This window comes from Hyperolius riggenbachi, chromosome 3 (genome assembly GCF_040937935.1).
Source record: "Hyperolius riggenbachi isolate aHypRig1 chromosome 3, aHypRig1.pri, whole genome shotgun sequence".
NCBI classification, from domain to species: Eukaryota; Metazoa; Chordata; class Amphibia; order Anura; family Hyperoliidae; genus Hyperolius; species Hyperolius riggenbachi.
In genome coordinates this window covers 369,852,728-369,871,245 of record NC_090648.1, presented here as the reverse complement: position 1 = coordinate 369,871,245, position 18,518 = coordinate 369,852,728, and the positions used below count along the sequence as shown (strand labels likewise).

The following is an 18,518-nucleotide window of genomic DNA, read 5'->3' as shown; positions in this document are numbered from 1 at the left end:
ATGGCCACCTTCACTTTGGTACAGATGACATCCCTCTGCTATCTTCCTAGGAAGGAAGCGAAACCTGGAGGAATATGCCAAGCCGATACATCATCTACCTCCTCGTCGTAGAAGTGAGTGGCTTTGAGGTCCCGCCTACTAAGCGTGTTGTCAAACCGCTGGGACGCTGTGATTGGGGCAGAGGCAAGACAACACCTGCTTGACTCCTTCATTGAATTGACACACGAGCTTCCAGGGGATATTTGAGGCACCATCCCTCCCAGAGCTTGATCATTCCCAGTATTTGTTCAGCAGCTCCAGTTGCACTCACACTGTAAAGGGGGCTGGCCAGAGCAGAGCTAGAAGCACAGGCTGATGATCTCTCTTCTCAGCCTCCCACAGGCAACACAGCACACAGCGCGATCTTCAAGAACACAACAGGACCATGTGCGGAGAACTTCTCAACAGGCTAGTCACTCTGGCGCTGCTGCTTGCGAGCTTTGATGCAGTTTTTGGGACAGATGCTACAGACCTGCCTGAAAGCAACCAAGACAGAACTGAAAAACTGGCTAATCAGAAAGGAAGGCTTTCCCTGCAGAACACAGGTAAGCGGGACTCATGTATATCCATTCCATCACTGATCCAAACTGAGCACTTTATTCCTGTGTTGTGTGTTCTTTATTCCCATTCGCATAAATCGTCTGTGATTTTGAGAATCTGCTTGGCATAGGTTATAGATTCATGTGTAGCCTGTAATGTTGGTTTATAGTAAAATGCAACCAATTCTTGCATATCGTGTTTGATGAACAGCTGCAGAGTAAACGATCTTTTGATATCTTTGTATCCTTCACTCTCTCCTTCATCTATCTATCTGCCTTGACTTAGAGGATGTGCTTGACTATAAAGGTATTCTTCATCTAAGTGTTTGTCCATAATAAAAGATGATGAATAAAATAATTGTAAAGGGACTTGATGATCTGCTGATCTAGGTGTTCTCTACACCTGTGTATGTATATCATAACCGTATCATCTGTCTTGGTTATCTATGGGTTTGCTATGTAGTGCATTGACTGACAGATGGTCACTATTAAGGTGTCCTCTAATGATTGTACAATCTTACCAAGTCTATGTAGTAGAAGGGTAAACGGAGGGATTACACTTTGTATGGATACTTTAGGTAGTTACCTCATATTACGTAAAAGTGGTAAGATTGTACAATCAAGATTGATTCATTAGTGGGCACCTTTAGAATAATATTATGCTAAATACACATGATGCAATTTCCTGTCCGATTTACGTTATTCAAACAATTATTTCCAATGTGTCCGATCTGCTCCCATTCGATAACAGGATCAATTTTAATCGGTCCTGTTATCAATTAGGAGTAGTTTGGACATGTACACACGATACGACTTCCTGTCAGATTACCTGTTGATCAGTCAGGAAATTGAATCGTGTGTTCCCAGCATTAAGTGTATTCATAAGAGAACTGTATTTGGACGATAGACATAAGCATCCATGTGTATAGATCTAATACCTGTAACACTGTACTGGTATGAGACATTATTTCACTCTTCATATAAGACCCAGTTGTTTCTTCAATGGTTTACCCAATGATTTCCTTGCAGTAGTACATAAGCACACTTTATCCTACACTGTCTACAGTTAGTAACTCACCAATGCACTGTTCATATGAGAATTTTATAAGTTAGTGGTAACTACAGATCTACAGAGTTCTCAAGCTCACTGTTCAAGGGAATAATGCATGTTGTGAATGTGCCCATACAGTATTGGGGATGGATGACTCAGTTTAAGTGACGAGGTGAGAGCAGCAGTGTGAGAGTGCCATGCAACTACTACGTTCAGTGCTAGTGTGGAAGCACGTGCTAAGTGTACGCGGCAGAACTAGGAGAGGAATGTTACTCCCGTCACATGGGGATCGCAGAGTTAATATTTTCAGCTCAGATGAAAAATAACTAAATAATCCCACATCTGTAGACAGGCCAATGGAGTGAATAGGTTGGTGTTTTGCCTGACAGGACCAGGCTGAGATTTTTTACAAGACTTGCCCTGTCTGGTGTTCCCAGACACGCCAGTGGAGTCCAGTTTGCCAGTTTATGTGACAGTAGTACTTTGACATGGTTGGTCAGAGACTGAAGAACCATAACTGCATAGTGCATAGAAAGGCTATTTTGAGAGTGATGGTATGTGCAGACTTTTAGATTTAGAATTTGTATATTTACATAGCCCAGCTTTCCAGCACTGAAAATGCATTTTTTTAAATGGAGGAATGTATTTCAACTTGGCTTTCTGCCAATAGCTGATAACCTGTGAATCACCAGATATTGGAGGACTACACGTCCCAGGATGCTCTGGTCTGCTTCTGACCTTTGACCTGGCTGTGCATACTGGGACTTGTAGCTCTACATCAACTGGAGAGTCACTGATTTTCTATGGCAACTTTGAACTAAGCATTTGCTGTTTTCCCCCAGGGAACTTTGCATTACCTCTGTGGTCTACAAAATCATGCCTGTGTGTGCCTCTGTCAGGCATAGTTACATTCCAGGCAGGCTGAGTTTGATAATGATTTATTCTGTTTACAAGCCACTGACTAGCTTTGTGCCAAGGACATAGTATTGAGTGTGAACGCCCCTGTTCTAGCTCCACAGAGCTGACAGTCATTATATAAAAGGAGATTGATCCACTAAAAGCCAACACTAGAATTTCTTTATGCTGGATGTGAGATTGTGCAAAGCTTTGGAATGCTGCCTAAAGTTAGATCTCTTAGGCAAATATGTGGTCTGCCCATCATCAGAGTAAGTGCAGATCAGGAGGCATCTCTGTAATCTTCTGCCTCATGCAAGTCCTACGCACTGTTTGTACAATGAAAGAATACTATGTTAGTAACCAAGATCTTTCAAGAGATGGTTGTAATGGTTTGAAAGGTTTCCGTGTACCTTAATTGGGCATGCAGGCAAAATCCATCTGCTGTCAGGGTCTTCTGCCGCACACTGACATGACAAAAAAACGGTCACGCATGCATAGATATTTGTTTCAGATTTGATTTGTCAGATCATTAGAATTTACCAATCATTAGTGTGTAGCACGATTTTCAGGCATGCCTGATTAATAAATCCCATTCCCCCACTCATTAATCTTAATCAGTACACAGTCTGTTGAAAAATAGTCAATTAGACAGTAAATAACGTTATTGAAAGCTTTAAAAAACACTACTGGAGAAGAATAGAGAGGAGACTGCTCTGTTACGTGCTTTATTACACACTGAGCAGACAGTATCTCTGTAGATTTGTAGCTGCAGTGCTGGTCACAAAGAGTTAAACTGTCTCAGCAGGAGATGAAGGTGGATGGAATGGTCAGCTGAGGAAGCCACTCCCATTCTACTGGCAGAATGGCATGTGTCTTGAGTTTTACAAAGGGAATTAGTCTGCAACAGCTATAACAAATATGAAAATTGGGTAAGTAATAGATTAGTCCCCTATTAACATTTACCAAAAATGAACAATTTGGGAGGGCGGACTAGGACTTTTAAAATAATGTACTAAAAAGCGTTATGCAGGAGAACAGAGGCGCCAAAAGGATAAAAGGAAGCTAAATGAGCTTAAAAATGAGCTTAAAAACCAAATTCTTGGTAAATAGAGGAGGTAGTGGTGGACTTACCTCCTCGAAGTAGACACACAACGACTGTAGTAAACACAGTCAATATATTTTATTTATGAACTCCAAATATGCAACGCGTTTCGCAGGTTTGATCCCGCTTCATCAGGCAATAACAACGGAGCAATAGCATATGTGGTCAGTAGAAGAGCCAGGCACCTCTGTACTAAAAAGCGTAACTGTGTAGAACTGTACATAATACACACCTAGACCTCCTGATCAGGTACATGAATGTGAACAGGAGGTGAGGCCCAAAGGAATAAACATCCATTAAAAACATGAAAAGGTGAGAAAGTAAGGGTCAGATACCTCCTGATAAAGCACATTACAAGTACAAATAGGTTCATTCAGCACTAAAACAGTGCATTTTGGACTCTCTTCCTGAGGTCAGACAGCATGGATTTGGTTGCCATGCCTTTGGCAACCACTGGAAAGACATAAGACTAAAATAGGTCTGGGGTTGCGCAGGCCATACACAGGAGGTTACCTCACCTAGGCTGCTGCCTCTCGCCAATGGGCTCCACAATGCTCTCCATCTTCCCCACATTTTCGTTTCCCTAGTGGAAGTTCTGGTTTTGTAGGCAGAAGTGTGGGAAATATGGAGAGCGGCACATCAACAAGAAACAGTGACTTAGGTGAGTTATTCCCCTGCACGCCCCCCGAAGTGTGATCTTGCTCATCCCTAATAGAAACCACTTGTACATTTTTAAACATGAGCTCTCTTTCCTGGGTTGATCTGCCTTGGCACCTGTGATTAAATGTAGCCCCATATCCATCCACATTACCCTACTTTAAATAAATCAGATGTGCAGAGGAATGCAAGTAATGAAGAATCGCAAAGAAAGGACTTTATTTTTAATCCTTAGGAATTAAGGGTAGGTCAGTAATGCCTAGGCATGAAGATGAACCTGAACAGAGATGTTCAGAACTATGGCACACACAGCTATAAAACACTCCAACAGAGAAGGGAAGTGGCAGAAAATGTAGACTACAAAAAACATGCATTGGACAGATGTGCTGTACCACTTCCTGGTCTATTGCCCCTCTAAAGCAGAGGCCATTCATCAAAGTCCAAAAGGATTGGTGCAGGTTGAATTTTCCCACGGTGTACCACAAGTTTACACTACTATTCATTTGTCTTTGTATTGAGGCATTTTTTACATAAACCCAATGTTGTTATTGTGTAGACACAGTTTTTAATAGTTTTGTGCTCCCCCAGCTCTTGCAAAAAAATAAACAGCCCACATTCATAGAGATAAATGATGCCCCAGTACACTTTTGGAGATCCTAAAATTCTAATTACTTGGCCAGTGTACCTGTTTCCAAAACTCCTTCAGCTCCTCAATTACATTGGTGGGCTGCTCTTTTACCCTTCTGTTTGGGCATTCCCAGGGCAGATGAGGAGGGGTAAAGCCAGCTCAGGCTTATGTGTCTGCTAGAGAGACATTTGTATATGAAAATACATGCTATCCACGTAAATCTAGAGGGGTTTACAGATATGCTCTTTCAGTAGCTATGCAATGTGTAGTTTAGTGTCGGAGAGTATACTGTAGGTGTCTGTGGCACTTTTCACAGTGATTGCAGATATGATTAACAATTACATGTAATAATGGATTGTGGCAGGGGTCCGGGGGCGTATCTACAGGGGAGCAGCACTTGTGATGGCAGGAGGCCCAGAGCTGTAAGAGGACCCCAATTTCTATTTCACTTCCTCCGATAAAGGGGTCCATCCTTTAGATCAGGTGTTTTTGTGGCTACACTTCTTATGAGTGTAAAGATTATGATGGCCACACTGGTTTTATGAATTTATATGCAAAAATACAAAAGATTTTCATTGAAGACAACACTTGTGCAAAAATATTTATAAAAAGTATCCGTCAGGAAACATTTTCCATAGCAAAAAATGGAAAAATGCATCAGTTGTTAACATCAAGATTAGTGCAGTTGTACACATTGAGGCGACAACGTCGACTCGTTTCGGGATAGACCCTTCATCAGGCCTCTACAAATAGGGACAAATCTGTATAGTTAATAGGGCTGCTCAAATCCGATCCGGGAGACATCCGGATAGTTGCTATCTGGATATCTCCCAGTAAACCTGTGCAGGGTGGGTGGGGGCTCAATCTTACCTGTCTGACATCTTCTTCTTCGTCCGTCCCTTGGCGCCTCCCACGATGCGCTCCACGCTCGTCACGTGATTACAAACACTTCCTCCTTCAACCCGTAAGGAGGAAGTGTTTGTAATCACGTGACTGCTGCTTGGACCGCATCGTGGGAGGCGCCGAGGGTCGGACGAAGAAGTCGTCATACAGGTAAGATTGAGCCCCCACCCACCCCGCACAGGTTTACTGGGAGATATCCGGATAGCAACTATCCGGATGTCTCCCGGATCGGATTTGAGCAGCCCTGATAGTTAACACATGTTCTTAATAAACATCTGGACAACATGAAGCCAGGTATAACCACTCATCCAATTTTCAAACACGGGAACCGCACATGGCAGGAGCTGGAGGAGAATGGCCACTTTTGCCATTCTTTGCTATGGAAAATGTTTCCTGACGGATACTTTTTATAAATATGTTTGCACAAGTGTTGTCTTAAATAAAAATCTTTTGTATTTTTGCATATAAATTCTTCAAGTTTCTTCAGTTTTTTGCTATATATATCCTTTTTCTAGTATAAAGTCTATGTAGGTGTTGTGGCACACCTGAGAGGATATTATTATTTTTTAGTTTCCCTGTATACGGAATATACACACTGGTTTTATGACCTTTGCAAGATGGGTTCCCAGGCTGTGGGGGTCACCAGGGGTAGGCAAGGGAAACGTTGTGATCATTTGGGGGAGGGGCGTCAAAGTTTTGCTGGGAGGCCCCATGATTTGTAGTTACACCCCTTCAGGGGTTTCTGAAAGTGGGTGTCACATCGCCCTGGTGCGCTGCAAGCACTTACCCAGATTGCTGTTACTTCCTTCTCGTCAGAGTGCCCACATCCTTGTGATCAGCCGCATGCAGCACACTAGAGCTGTCTATAAGGACAGTGTTATGCGTAGTATGGCAACTATGCATTTTGGTTGTTGTTTTTGCAAAGGGGTGCCTTGAAAATATTTCAAAGTCATCAAGGATGCCCTCACCTTGAATAGTTTGAGAACCACTGAGCTGTAGAGTTTTAGACCTTCTATATGCATGCTATGCAAATTTCTGCAATGTGTGTAGTCTGAGGTACGCAGGAACATCAGAAATGCATAGACAGCGCTGTCTGACGTTCTCACTATTGTGCTGTGCAACAGAGCGTTGCAGTAACACAATGCTGCACGAATACTTGACAAAACACAGTGTTGACCTATTCACTGTAGTTTAGAGGCTCATCAGCACAATGGACAGCACCGCAGATGGCATGCGATTGCATGGGTTGTGGTCCGAACGTACGAACCATAATGTGAATGAGGCCTCAATCTGCCCAGGTAGACTCGGTAGGTGTCTTATTTCTGTAACTGGAGATGAAGTTATTACCACTGAAATCAATATCTGACTCTATTCATCGGAGTGTATAGGAGCTGAAATATAAACCCACAATGATCCATGTGCATCACCAGGGATCACACCTCTTAACTGTAAGGGTCGGTTTTCACTGCAACCACTACTGGACTATTTCCCAAATCGGAGTATACAGGATAAACAGATATGTGGATGGGCTTGGTGTACAGAGGCGCCAGAGTAAAATAAAAATGTTTAAAAACCGTCCAAAAGAGGGGGATGTTCAGGTGGACTTACCTCCCTCAAAAATATTGAACTCAATTGAGTCACAATATATCAATACAAAAAACGTTTTATTTAACTCCACTTAGTGCAACGCGTTTCGCAGGTGTGGTCCTGCTTCATCAGGCAAACAGGAGTATAGCTCAATGGGTCTAGATGCAGAAGTGAGTGACTTCTGTTTCCTATCTACAGAGAGCGACATCTTAATAACCTGAGTGGGGTCAGGTTCTAATACTCCCCACCTGCATTTGAAATGGTTGCCTATGGGTAACCCATGTTTGTGAGTATTTCTTAATATTTTGCTGTAAACCACAACCAACTTAACAATACTACACCATATTGGGCTCTCGATTTCTCTTTGTTCTTCCAAGCACAGATATGTGGATGGGCGCAACACACTTCTATAGCGGGTCAGGAAAATATGGCGTGGGGAAAAAATGGCGCACAGTGATAAATCTTTTAAAACGGTATTTATAGTTTTAAGGATATGCAGTAACTTTATTTAAAACGCTATTTATCGTTGGTCTGACCCCCGCCCCTCATGTCCTGCGGTGTCCCCCGGTTCCTGTCTGCCTCCCCCGCCCCCCCTCGCACGTCCAATTTTGTCTCCCATTGATTTCATCTCTGCCCCGGACTGGAGTGTAATGCTACAACAGTCCTACCTAAGCAGATCTTACGAACAGCTGGTGGATGTATCTGCTCGCTGCCGCTGAAGACTTTCTGATGCACCAATCACGCTGGGGGCGCTGCTCCAGAATTGCCAATCACCGCTGCTCATTTCTCTGCTCCGTCTGCTAATTGGACCCAATGCTCCCGCCTCCGAGACCATCGCGTCCAATTAGCAGACGGAGCAGAGACATGAGCAGCGGTGATTGGCAGTTCTGGAGCAGCGCCCCCAGCGTGATTGGTGCATCAGAAAGTCTTCAGCGGCAGCGAGCAGATACATCCACCAGCTGTTCGTAAGATCTGCTTAGGTAGGACTGTTGTAGCATTACACTCCAGTCCGGGGCAGAGATGAAATCAATGGGAGACAAAATTGGACGTGCGAGGGGGGGCGGGGGAGGCAGACAGGAACCGGGGGACACCGCAGGACATGAGGGGCGGGGGTCAGACCAACGATAAATAGCGTTTTAAATAAAGTTACTGCATATCCTTAAAACTATAAATACCGTTTTAAAAGATTTATCACTGTGCGCCATTTTTTCCCCACGCCATTTTTGACTGTACGCCTTCTATAGAACTGTACAGACCTGACGCAGCACGTCAGACAATCCCTCGGGACAAAGAGAAACAATACAAACTGACATGATGAAAGTCAACGGAATCTACGTGTTCTCACTTCTGTGTCTTTTTTTAAAGCAATCATACATAACAATCATACATAACAAATTTCTTGTATTGGATGCCGCAATGAGACAGAGGAGAGAGGCAGAGCACATGATTGCAGCATGTTGCCAAATGCATGGCTTTAGTAAACTAGCTTCATAGTGTTATGTGAATAGGTAGAGGTCTAGTTGCATACATATAATTAAGCTGCCAGGAAATTTGGATGCAGGATAAAGCACCCTCTCCTGCAAAAGTCTCGACAGCGTTGATTACTATTCCCCCTCCAGATTGCCATGGATAGTGGGGAATTACACTGTTTTTATAGTCATTTGGAAATAAAAACAAGTAAAGTTCTCCGGGCACCAGATGGATTTGCTAGTCACCTTTAATACACTCCCGACACCTTCAAACAATACATGCAACAGATCTAAGCCTTACAGCTGTTTCGCAGGATAAACCTGCTTCTTCAGAGGCAGAAGATTTTTGTATTTTCTGCCTCTGAAGAAGCAGGTTTATCCTGCGAAACAGCTGTAAGGCTTAGATCTGTTGCATGTATTGTTTGAAGGTGTCGGGAGTGTATTAACCTCCTGAGCGGTATGGACGAGCTCAGCTCGTCCATCACCGCCGGAGGCTGCCGCTCAGGCCCTGCTGGGCCGATTTTCCTCAAATAAAAAGCAGCACATGCAGCCGGCACTTTGCCAGCCGCGTGTGCTGCCTGATCGCCGCCGCTCTGCGGCGATCCGCCGCGAGCAGCGGCTAAAGAGGTTCCCCCCAGCCGCCCAAGCCCTGCGCAGCCGGACCAATCAGTTCCGGCCAGCGCCAAGGGCTGGATCGGAGGCGGCTGACGTCAGGACGTCGGCTGACGTCCATGACGTCACTCCGCTCGTCGCCATGGCGACGAGGAAAGCCAAACAAGGAAGGCTGCTCATTGCAGCCTTCCTTGTTACTTATGCTTGCCGGAGGCGATCAGAAGAACGCCTCCGGAGCGCCCTCTAGTGGGCTTTCATGCAGCCAATAGAACGCCGAGGAGGTTAAAGGTGACTAGCAAATCCATCTGGTGCCCGGAGAACTTTACTTGTTTTTATTTGGATATATCGTGTACTGGAGGCACAGTGGACCTTTTACCTGCTGCTCCTGACCTGCCGGCTCAGCATCTAGTGCCAATTTATCCCTCTCTTCTTGCAATTATAGTCATCTGGGCTCCGTCTTTTGATGGCACACAAATTACTGTCCGACCGCCGCTGTAATTCCTATTATGGCGCGCAGGCTGCTCTGAAATCTCTGGTGCTGTTTTTAGCTTCTTCAGTTAAGTTTACCCCAACAGACTTTCCATTCTTTCCCTCTGTGAAAAGTCAGTCATGTGACCCAGAGATCCATCCAGCAAGCAGGGAAATAGTAGCAGAATGATTGTTCCCTGCTTGAGAATAGTCCTTATTGTCCAGTTCCTCCCTCTGCTGCTGAGAGATTAACTCTGTGGGGCCAGCACTGCAGCTTGGCAAATTCTTATCAGCGCAGCGTAACATGTTGGTGCTTTATAAATACAATAAATAAATAAAAATAAATAAATAAATTGTGAGACCAAGCTATAACTACAGTGCTGTCCACAAAGTGTTAATTTCTCCAAAGAGGGAGGGAGTAGGAGAGGTCAGGTGATCTGTGCTCACAGGTAGATATTGTTAAGAGCCCCTCCCTGTTGATTTCTGACTACTACATGTATGGCTGAGGATGGGATAGGGGAGGGATATGGACAGATTTCCATCCAGTAAAATTGCACTGTAATTTAAATAGAAAGGAAGCTACAGGAATGCTACATATTTTATATAAATTATTTACAGTATACCCCCGGTGATGTGACATGATGAGATAGACAAGTGTATGTACAGTGCCTAGCACACAAATAACTATGCTGTGTTCCTTTTTTTCTTTCTCTGCCTGAAAGAGTTAAACGTCAGGTATGTAAGTGGCAGTTCCTGTCTGAGTCAGGACTGGGTCAGACTACAGTGTAACCCTCACTGACAAGAAATTAAAACTATAAAACACTGTCCTAGCAGAAAATGGCTTCTGAGAGCAGGAAAGAGATTAAAAGGATCAATAGTTCATAGAGTTTAGCTCTGCCATACTTCAATGAATGTGTCATTGAGCAAAAACAATAAAACAGTAAAAACTTAAAAAGTAGATTTAAATGTAAAATAAAACTGTGAAATATCTTAAAAAGTCATTTTTAGGAGAGGGAAGATAGATACAATTGTTTATTTCATTAGTTTATTTTCACCTCGGGTGTTCTTTAAAAAAACTGCTGAGAAAATTATAGACAACCAATGCATATTGTGCATTTCTAATTAATGCAAAATGGAGGCTAAACTGCTATTGAAAACTTAGGGCACATAGAATAAAGTTGATTTCCAATGGTCCCAAAGGAGCAAATCAATCATTTTGAAATGTATTGATTGATATTAGCTTGACGAAAAAAACAACTAACAACACCCAGATATAGGCCATTTTATGGATAAGAGGGCAGGATATTCTACTACTCTCGCATTGGCCAGCCACGTGCCATAATTTTTCAAACAGATCACCTCCCCTCCTGTCATCTTCTCCCACCCCCCCATGCAAAAGACAGACATATTCCTCTTCCACCACAAACCACTAGAGATGAGTGGAGTTGCCCAATACTGTTTTGTCTAAAGTTTCTCAGAAACAATAGAGCTTCTGAGGAAATAAAACAGATAACAATGTAGTCAGTGGTAGTCAGTGGTGAAGGCAAATGAATTGGTCTTTAGGGATGCAGTTGTTCTGAAATTGCCTCTAGTAGTTACGCTTCATACACATGTAGGAGGCAAGTCGCTACAGAGGGATTGTACTTGATCCCAGAGGTCTGGCAATAAGTCTGTTATACAGTGACAAATAAATAGGGCAATGTGTACGTGTCTTTTACAAAACAATTTAGGCAACAACATATCATCTCAACTAACAAGCAAGCAGCATGTTCTCAATTAACAAAATTAGGTAGGCATTTCTCTCCAAAACAATTATGCAGCATGTCCCAGTGTAAGACCAGATGCCCATGAAAGACCCCAGTAACCAGAACCATTGGCCCATGTGACCATGGTAAACATGGACCACGTGACGAGGGCGCGTATGCGCATGTCTGGATGGCGACACGGAGCGATCGCACGGCCTGTAGGGAGGCACCGATCGGACATAGAACCTATTGACTCTGTTGCTCAGGGACGTACCAGAGGCGGCGAGGCGAGCTCTTTTACAACAGAGCGAGCTACAACTATGAATTCTCGGCACAAGGTAGGAACTTAAGTCATCTGGCCAATAGGTTTGAAATGCAGGTTTGAGTGACAAATTGCCCAAACCGGGCGTGTCTTAGAATGTCAGTTAGGGTGTGTGCTCATTTCCTCAGTATATATGGTGGTAGTCACACTGTTGTTGTATATGTCAGTCTGCTAATGCCTTGACAAAGGGGACCGCATTGGCCCTGAAACGATCATCGGTGTAGACGACTGTTGATGTCTTACATGTGTGCATATGGAACAATAAACACAGTTTGTTCCTGAAGTCGGTGTGCGGATCCCTCTTTGGATTACTGTATTGACTGCTGCAAAAGGTATCCGACACCAGCAAGCTTACTGACAGGTGTGCGGTTCTTTTTATTGAGTAACCAGAACCAGACAGCACCCCATGACAGACTCCAGTACTAGACAGCACCCCATGGCAGACTCCAGTAACAGACAGCACCCCATGGCAAACTCCACTAACAGACAACACCACATGGCAGACCCCAGTAACAGACATCACCCCCTGGCAGACTCCAGTACCAGACAGCACCCCATTCCAGACTCCAATAACAGGACCCCATGGCAGACTCCAGGAACAGCACCCCACGGCGGACTCCATTAACAAACAACACCCCATGGCAGACTCCAGTACCAGACAGCATCCCATGGCAGACTCCAGTAACAGACATCACCCCCTGGCAGACTCCAGTACCAGACAGCACCCCATTGCAGACTCCAATAACAGAACCCCATGGCAGACTCCAGGAACAGCACCCCACGGCGGACTCTACTAACAAACAACACCCCATGGCAGGCTCCAGTACCAGACAGCATCCCATGGCAGACCCCAGTAACAGACAGCACCCCATGGCAGACTTCAATAACAGGACCCCATGGCAGACTCCAATAACAGGACCCCATGGCAGAGTCCAGGAACAGCACCCCATGGCATACTCCAGTACCAGACAGCACCCCATGGCAGACTCCAGTACCAGACAGCACCCCATGGCAGACTCCAGTACCAGACAGCACCCCATGGCAAACTCCAGTGGCAGACAGCACCAGATGGCAGACTCCAGTAATAGACAGCACCCCCATGGCAGACTCTGGTAATAGACAGCACCCCATGGCAGACTGCGGTAATAGACAGCTCGCCATGGCAGACTCCAGTAACACAGGGAACCCCATGGCAGACTTCGATAACAGACAGTACCCCATGGCAGACTCTGGTAACAGCACCTTGTGGCAGACTCCAGTAACAGACAGCTCTCCATGGCTGACTCCGGTTATATAGACAGCACCCCATGACAGACTCCAGTAACAGCACCTTCCCGTGCCTCTGTCCAGCCAGTCAATCTGTCGCCATCCCTGGATGTAGCTATTCTACCCATTCGGTCACAATGTAAGTATTTAGTAATCTGCGGAACTACTTGCATCCTTGTGTGGTTTCAAGGATGAGCACATCTGTACAGTGCATAAGTGAGGTTGGATGCACTTGTCCTCAGAACTACTCAGGGATACGAGTAGTTCCAAAGATCACCTGAGTACTTACAAAGAGCTATTCAGGGAAATAGCTACATCTGTGGATGGCACATAGGCAAGTTGGCAAGGCACTTAGGCAAATAGCTACACCTGTGGATAGTACTGAGGTTTTGCTTTTAAGAGGGTCAAATATTGGGATTGACTTATACATGAGGTTGATTGATGCAGTATTCGAGGATATACGGTAACTAGAAGGAAGACTCTGGATGGTCCAGAGGCTTCCCATTTCCTCCTCGACCCCACTGCTATTGGCCGATACCTTCTTCTTCTTCGCTGCTGTGCTCTCATCTGTGTACGAGTGTGGCTATACTGCACTTGCGCAAGTATGGCCTGTGCAGTAGCCCAAGGCCACTCGTTCACAGAGGGAAAAAACCTTGCACCAGCAGCTTTGTGCTATAACACAGACCCTACTCTCACATGCACAGCTCGGCCATAATTGTACATGGTCAGGAATGTACCCAAGATAGAATATCTGCATGGTAAGAGTGGGCTCAAGAAGGATGAGGGAATCCTCTGGACTGTCCTCTCCAGTGCCACGGTCCTCAATCATCAAACATTGGAAACAGAAAGACAGGACCCTTCACCGGCCAGTGACAGCTGCCCATCCAAACAGTCCAGATCTCTGCTTGTAGGCTGTCTTACAACAGCTATTCTGAAAGAGGAGGGACGCAGGAGCAATGTCAGGGAAGGTAAGAAAATGGGGAAGCAAAAGAAAAAACATATATACTCACCTAAGAAGAGGGAAGGCCATGGAGCCTTCCTGGTCCTCTCTCCATCACCTCGTTCCACCACTGTCACCCCGGTAAAAGTATTCGACCAGCTAGTTGAATATGTCTTCGACCCTCCTCGGCAGTCTTTGGAAGTACTAAGAAGAGCAGATACATGCAGTATGGATCTGCCAGTCTCCAGAAGCACTTGGGGACACAAGTGCTTCTGAAACCTTTGGAGGAGTCCCAAAGCTGCACATTTTTAAAAAAGGACAGCGGTGGAACGAGGAGATAGGACCGAGAAGGCTCTAAGGGATACGGAGCGAAGGCGGACCGTAGCTCCCACCATGCCCCACAGCCCAACGTGATCTCCCACGGGTATGTGCCTATACACTATTTTATGACAAGTTGTGCTATATAGACTGTGTCACAAGAGAGCCATGTGAAATAAAGCTCTATCATGGAGGTTGAATGCAGTGCAGTGCCGGACCATTTGTTTCTTGGAATTATTTATGGGCATTTGCTTATATACTTTTGGTCCAGAGCATGCAGGCTTTTTTTAGTGTGCACCCAGGGAGTTTGAACCCACATCCTCAGATGATTACACATTTACCACACAACTGTAGTGCCTGTCATTGCTCACCCTTCTCTCCATGATTACATTAAATTGGTTGATGGATCTAATAGAAAATTAAAGTATGAGTGTGCCATAAGGTGGAATTAAGGGCACTTCCACACAAAAAATCTGCACTTTCCAATGCTAAATTGATTCCACAGAACTAAATGTTCCACTCATCTGTGCTAACCCCATCATCATAGTAATCGTAGTAAGTAGTAGAGCAAAGTTCCCCGTTATCTGTAACTTAGGCAACCAGAAGTCTCCACTAACCAACATGCATTAGGGGGATAATGGGACATTGCTTTGGGTTTTTTTTTTGGGAGGGGGGGGGGTTGGTGTTTATAATACTCGCAAGCCTCCAGCACCATCTTCTAACCTTCCTGTAGCTCCTAGTGGCTTTCTGGTGTCTGTGCATGGCTCCTGGCGTGTCATGTGAACCGACGTGGTTCAGGTGACATGCCGGGAGCTGTATATGGAGGACGCTGAAAAGCCGCTAGGAGCTACAGGACGATTAGAAGACAGCACTGGAGGCTCGCGAGTATTTTATGCTGCACGGGGAGGGAGGTTTTTGCTTTTTCGCCTGGTTGCTTAAGCGACCGGCAAGCACATGTATCCGGCATCAGGTGATCCCCCGATACTGGGGAATTTGCTGTAATCTGTAATAGACAAAGTAATATGTTTAGGTATCAGGTTAAGAGAACAGAGGATTCTGTCTTGTGAAGTTAGAGAATTCTCTTTGAGTTTGTATTTCCTTAGCACAGAGATAATTGTTAAGAACCACAGCCAGCTTCAGTACAAGTAGGGTCACACTTCCTGGCTGTTCCAGCAGATGTTTTATACATACGCTGCTTCCATAGGTCACGAGGACAGAGGTTTGTGGAGTATTTGATATCCTCAATTTACAACTCCTAGTGAACTGAATAGCCAAGAATGAGGGACAAGAGGGATGTTTTCATAACATTTATGTTACTTAGGAACTCCCTCATTTGCGTGACATGACGTACGACGCAGCAGAGGACATCATTGTCACAATAGAACTTGGACAGCCTCACTCTGCTCTGTACGCTTGCTACGTGTGTTGTGTCTTTGTACGTCAGCACTGTTGTTGGCTTTGACATAAATAGATATCAGCGGTTCTCCTTGACTTTTTTATATGTGTGTTTGAAGGTGGCGAGTTGTGATAAGCCCCCCCCCCCCCCCCCTAACAAAACTAAATGAGCTGATATTTTATTGGGGTAAAGGAGGGACTCCCATGCCACAGGATCAGTCCTCTAGCTAGGAAGTGCTTTAGGAAGAGCCGCCGGAGACATGCAGAGGAATTCAGGACTGTGAGATAGTGGGAAATGGGAGAGAGCTTTTTATAAACTAGAACTGCAGTCCTCTTGTTGAACTGAGAATCAGACTAGTATCTGCTCACATAAAACAGAGGTGAAGACATAAGCTGTCTCTGACAGGATGATGGCAGCAGAATGTCAGTGTATGCAGAATAGTAGGGTGATAACGGGAGAGAGAGCTCAGCAGAACAAGACAGGTTTAAGCTGGCAGAGACCACACCACAGTGTGCAAATGCAGTCTCTCCAATGCTGCCAGATGTACTTGCTATGGTGATTCTGAATGTCAGGGAATATACATCTCCTGTGTGCAAAGACAGTCTACTGAGCCCAACTAATTAGACTTCGAGAATGCATTAGTGGTGTTTTATTTTGTATTATTACTTTTCTATGATCCCATGCTTGTTCCTGGTCACATTGGTGCACAGGGCTTGAAACATAAGGATCTGCAGATCTCTCTGTCCTTCTCTAGTGCAGAACTCCTGGAGCAAAAGTAAAGGTACCCCTGCATGCATAAATGATTGATTACATTGAGCACATATGCCATTGGCATGAAGCCTTATCAAATAACCATTTTAAGTACAGTACCTGAATTGCAGTTTGAATATGTGGTCATATGGTATTTTCTCTCTGTTTATTATATTCAGTATAACAGGATGGACTGGTTTCCCAAAACAAGCAACCCCCCATCCCAATCACGTCGTAAGTGATGACATTTTGCACATTCTGCCCTCTGTTTTCACGTGTTTCATCTGCGTGTCCTGGTTTCCTAACCAAAAACATTCTAGATGGATATTGTTCAATGTATTCCCAAATGCACCATGAAAAAATGAGTACATATTGTGTAGGTGCTGCTCAGTTCACCGCGGGGAGAGCCGAATGACGGCTCTCCCTGCTGCCGCTAAACTCCGAGTCGGCATTAAATACTGTTCTCCCTTTGAGGTGTCGCAAGGGAGATGTAATTCGGGGTTTGGCAGCCACCGGAGCCTCGAATTACTGCTACGGAGGTTTGCATCAAAGCATTGCTGCTGTGACGGCATCCAGCTTTGGCGCACGGCGCTCAGGGCCGCATGCCGAAATAACCTGCTTCGTGGAAAACATGTTTGCATTATTTAAACCTCTAAAATGAATGCATTTTTCCACCATAAAATTATGGTAAATTTGTGTGCATGCATTTTCCACGCTTGTGTATGCGCATTGTTTTTCCATCGTCCGGCTTCCATTCAGTTTTCATCACAGGATGAGCTGGGTGAGCTCATTTCAGTCCACCAAACGTGCTTGAGCATTTTCTACAGTCCCAGCTTTTTAATACAGGGATTCAAACAATCCTGTTGCATTTCATTGCACACCCCCTTCCTGCACTACCCCAGCTTAGGGCTGGTGCACACCAAGCATTTTTGGTAGCGTTTTCAAAACCACTGCCGCCTGTGAAAACGCTTGGCTAATGTATCTCCATGGGATAGTGCACACCAGTGGTTTGAGGTTTTTAGCAAACCACAAACGTGGCTCCTGCAGCATTTTTGCAGTTTGCAGGTGCGTTTCTGCCTCAATGTAAAGTATGGGAAAAGCTCAAACCGCACGGAAAAACGCTAGATCAGAGCAGTTTTCCAAGCGATTTTGTTACAGTAGCTGTTCAGTAACAGCTTTACTGTAACAATATATGAAATCTGCTACACAAACATGCTTCAAAAACGCTATGCATGTTTAGAAAATCACTGTAAACATGCCTAGAATCACTCTGAAAATCTGCTTGAAAAACCTCTAGCATTTTGCGGATCTGCTAGAGGTTTTTGGTTTGCACTGGGCCTCAGAGTGTAATTGCAGAGTATTGCGCAGCAGAAGCTGTCCAGTGCTGTGCTTCCACCTGTCCGCTCACCACTGTCCCTAGCGCCCAGCATCTCCTGCTGCATGTATCTTGATTACACGTTACATGAGAAGGCGAGTGAGGTGAGGTGCCCCTGAGCAGCTCCATACTGCTGCGCAGACACCGGGGCAGCATGGTTGGGCTCATGCATAAAAAGGAGCATAGTTGTGATGTTCAGAAGAGCCCCAGGCAGGTGCAGTGGTCTGGAAGAGGACATGAAGAGAGGCTCCCCTCTTCTTAGGTAAGTATCTGTTTTTTGACCTAAGGATAGCTTTGGGTTCACTTTAACGATTACTTTTTGATCACCAGAGCGACATTTTGGGGTACAAGCACTACACTCACTAAAGAGGGGAGGATAGTGGCGCACAAGCGAGCAGTTTCCGGAGGGGCATGTAAGTATGAGCGTTATGGGCTTGTCTGCTATGGTGCAGGA

General features: G+C 45.0%; 1 protein-coding gene across 1 annotated transcript in view; it reads left to right on the top strand.

Moving 5' to 3' along the window:
• Window positions 1–290: 290 nt before the first annotated feature.
• Window positions 291–18,518, top strand: part of STC2 (stanniocalcin 2) — a 49,003-nt gene continuing 30,775 nt past the window's right edge. Inside the window, exon 1 of the mRNA XM_068277168.1 lies at window positions 291–584. Within this exon, the coding sequence (XP_068133269.1) occupies window positions 425–584 (160 nt within the window). The 5' untranslated portion in view covers window positions 291–424. The remainder of the gene's footprint in view (window positions 585–18,518) is intronic.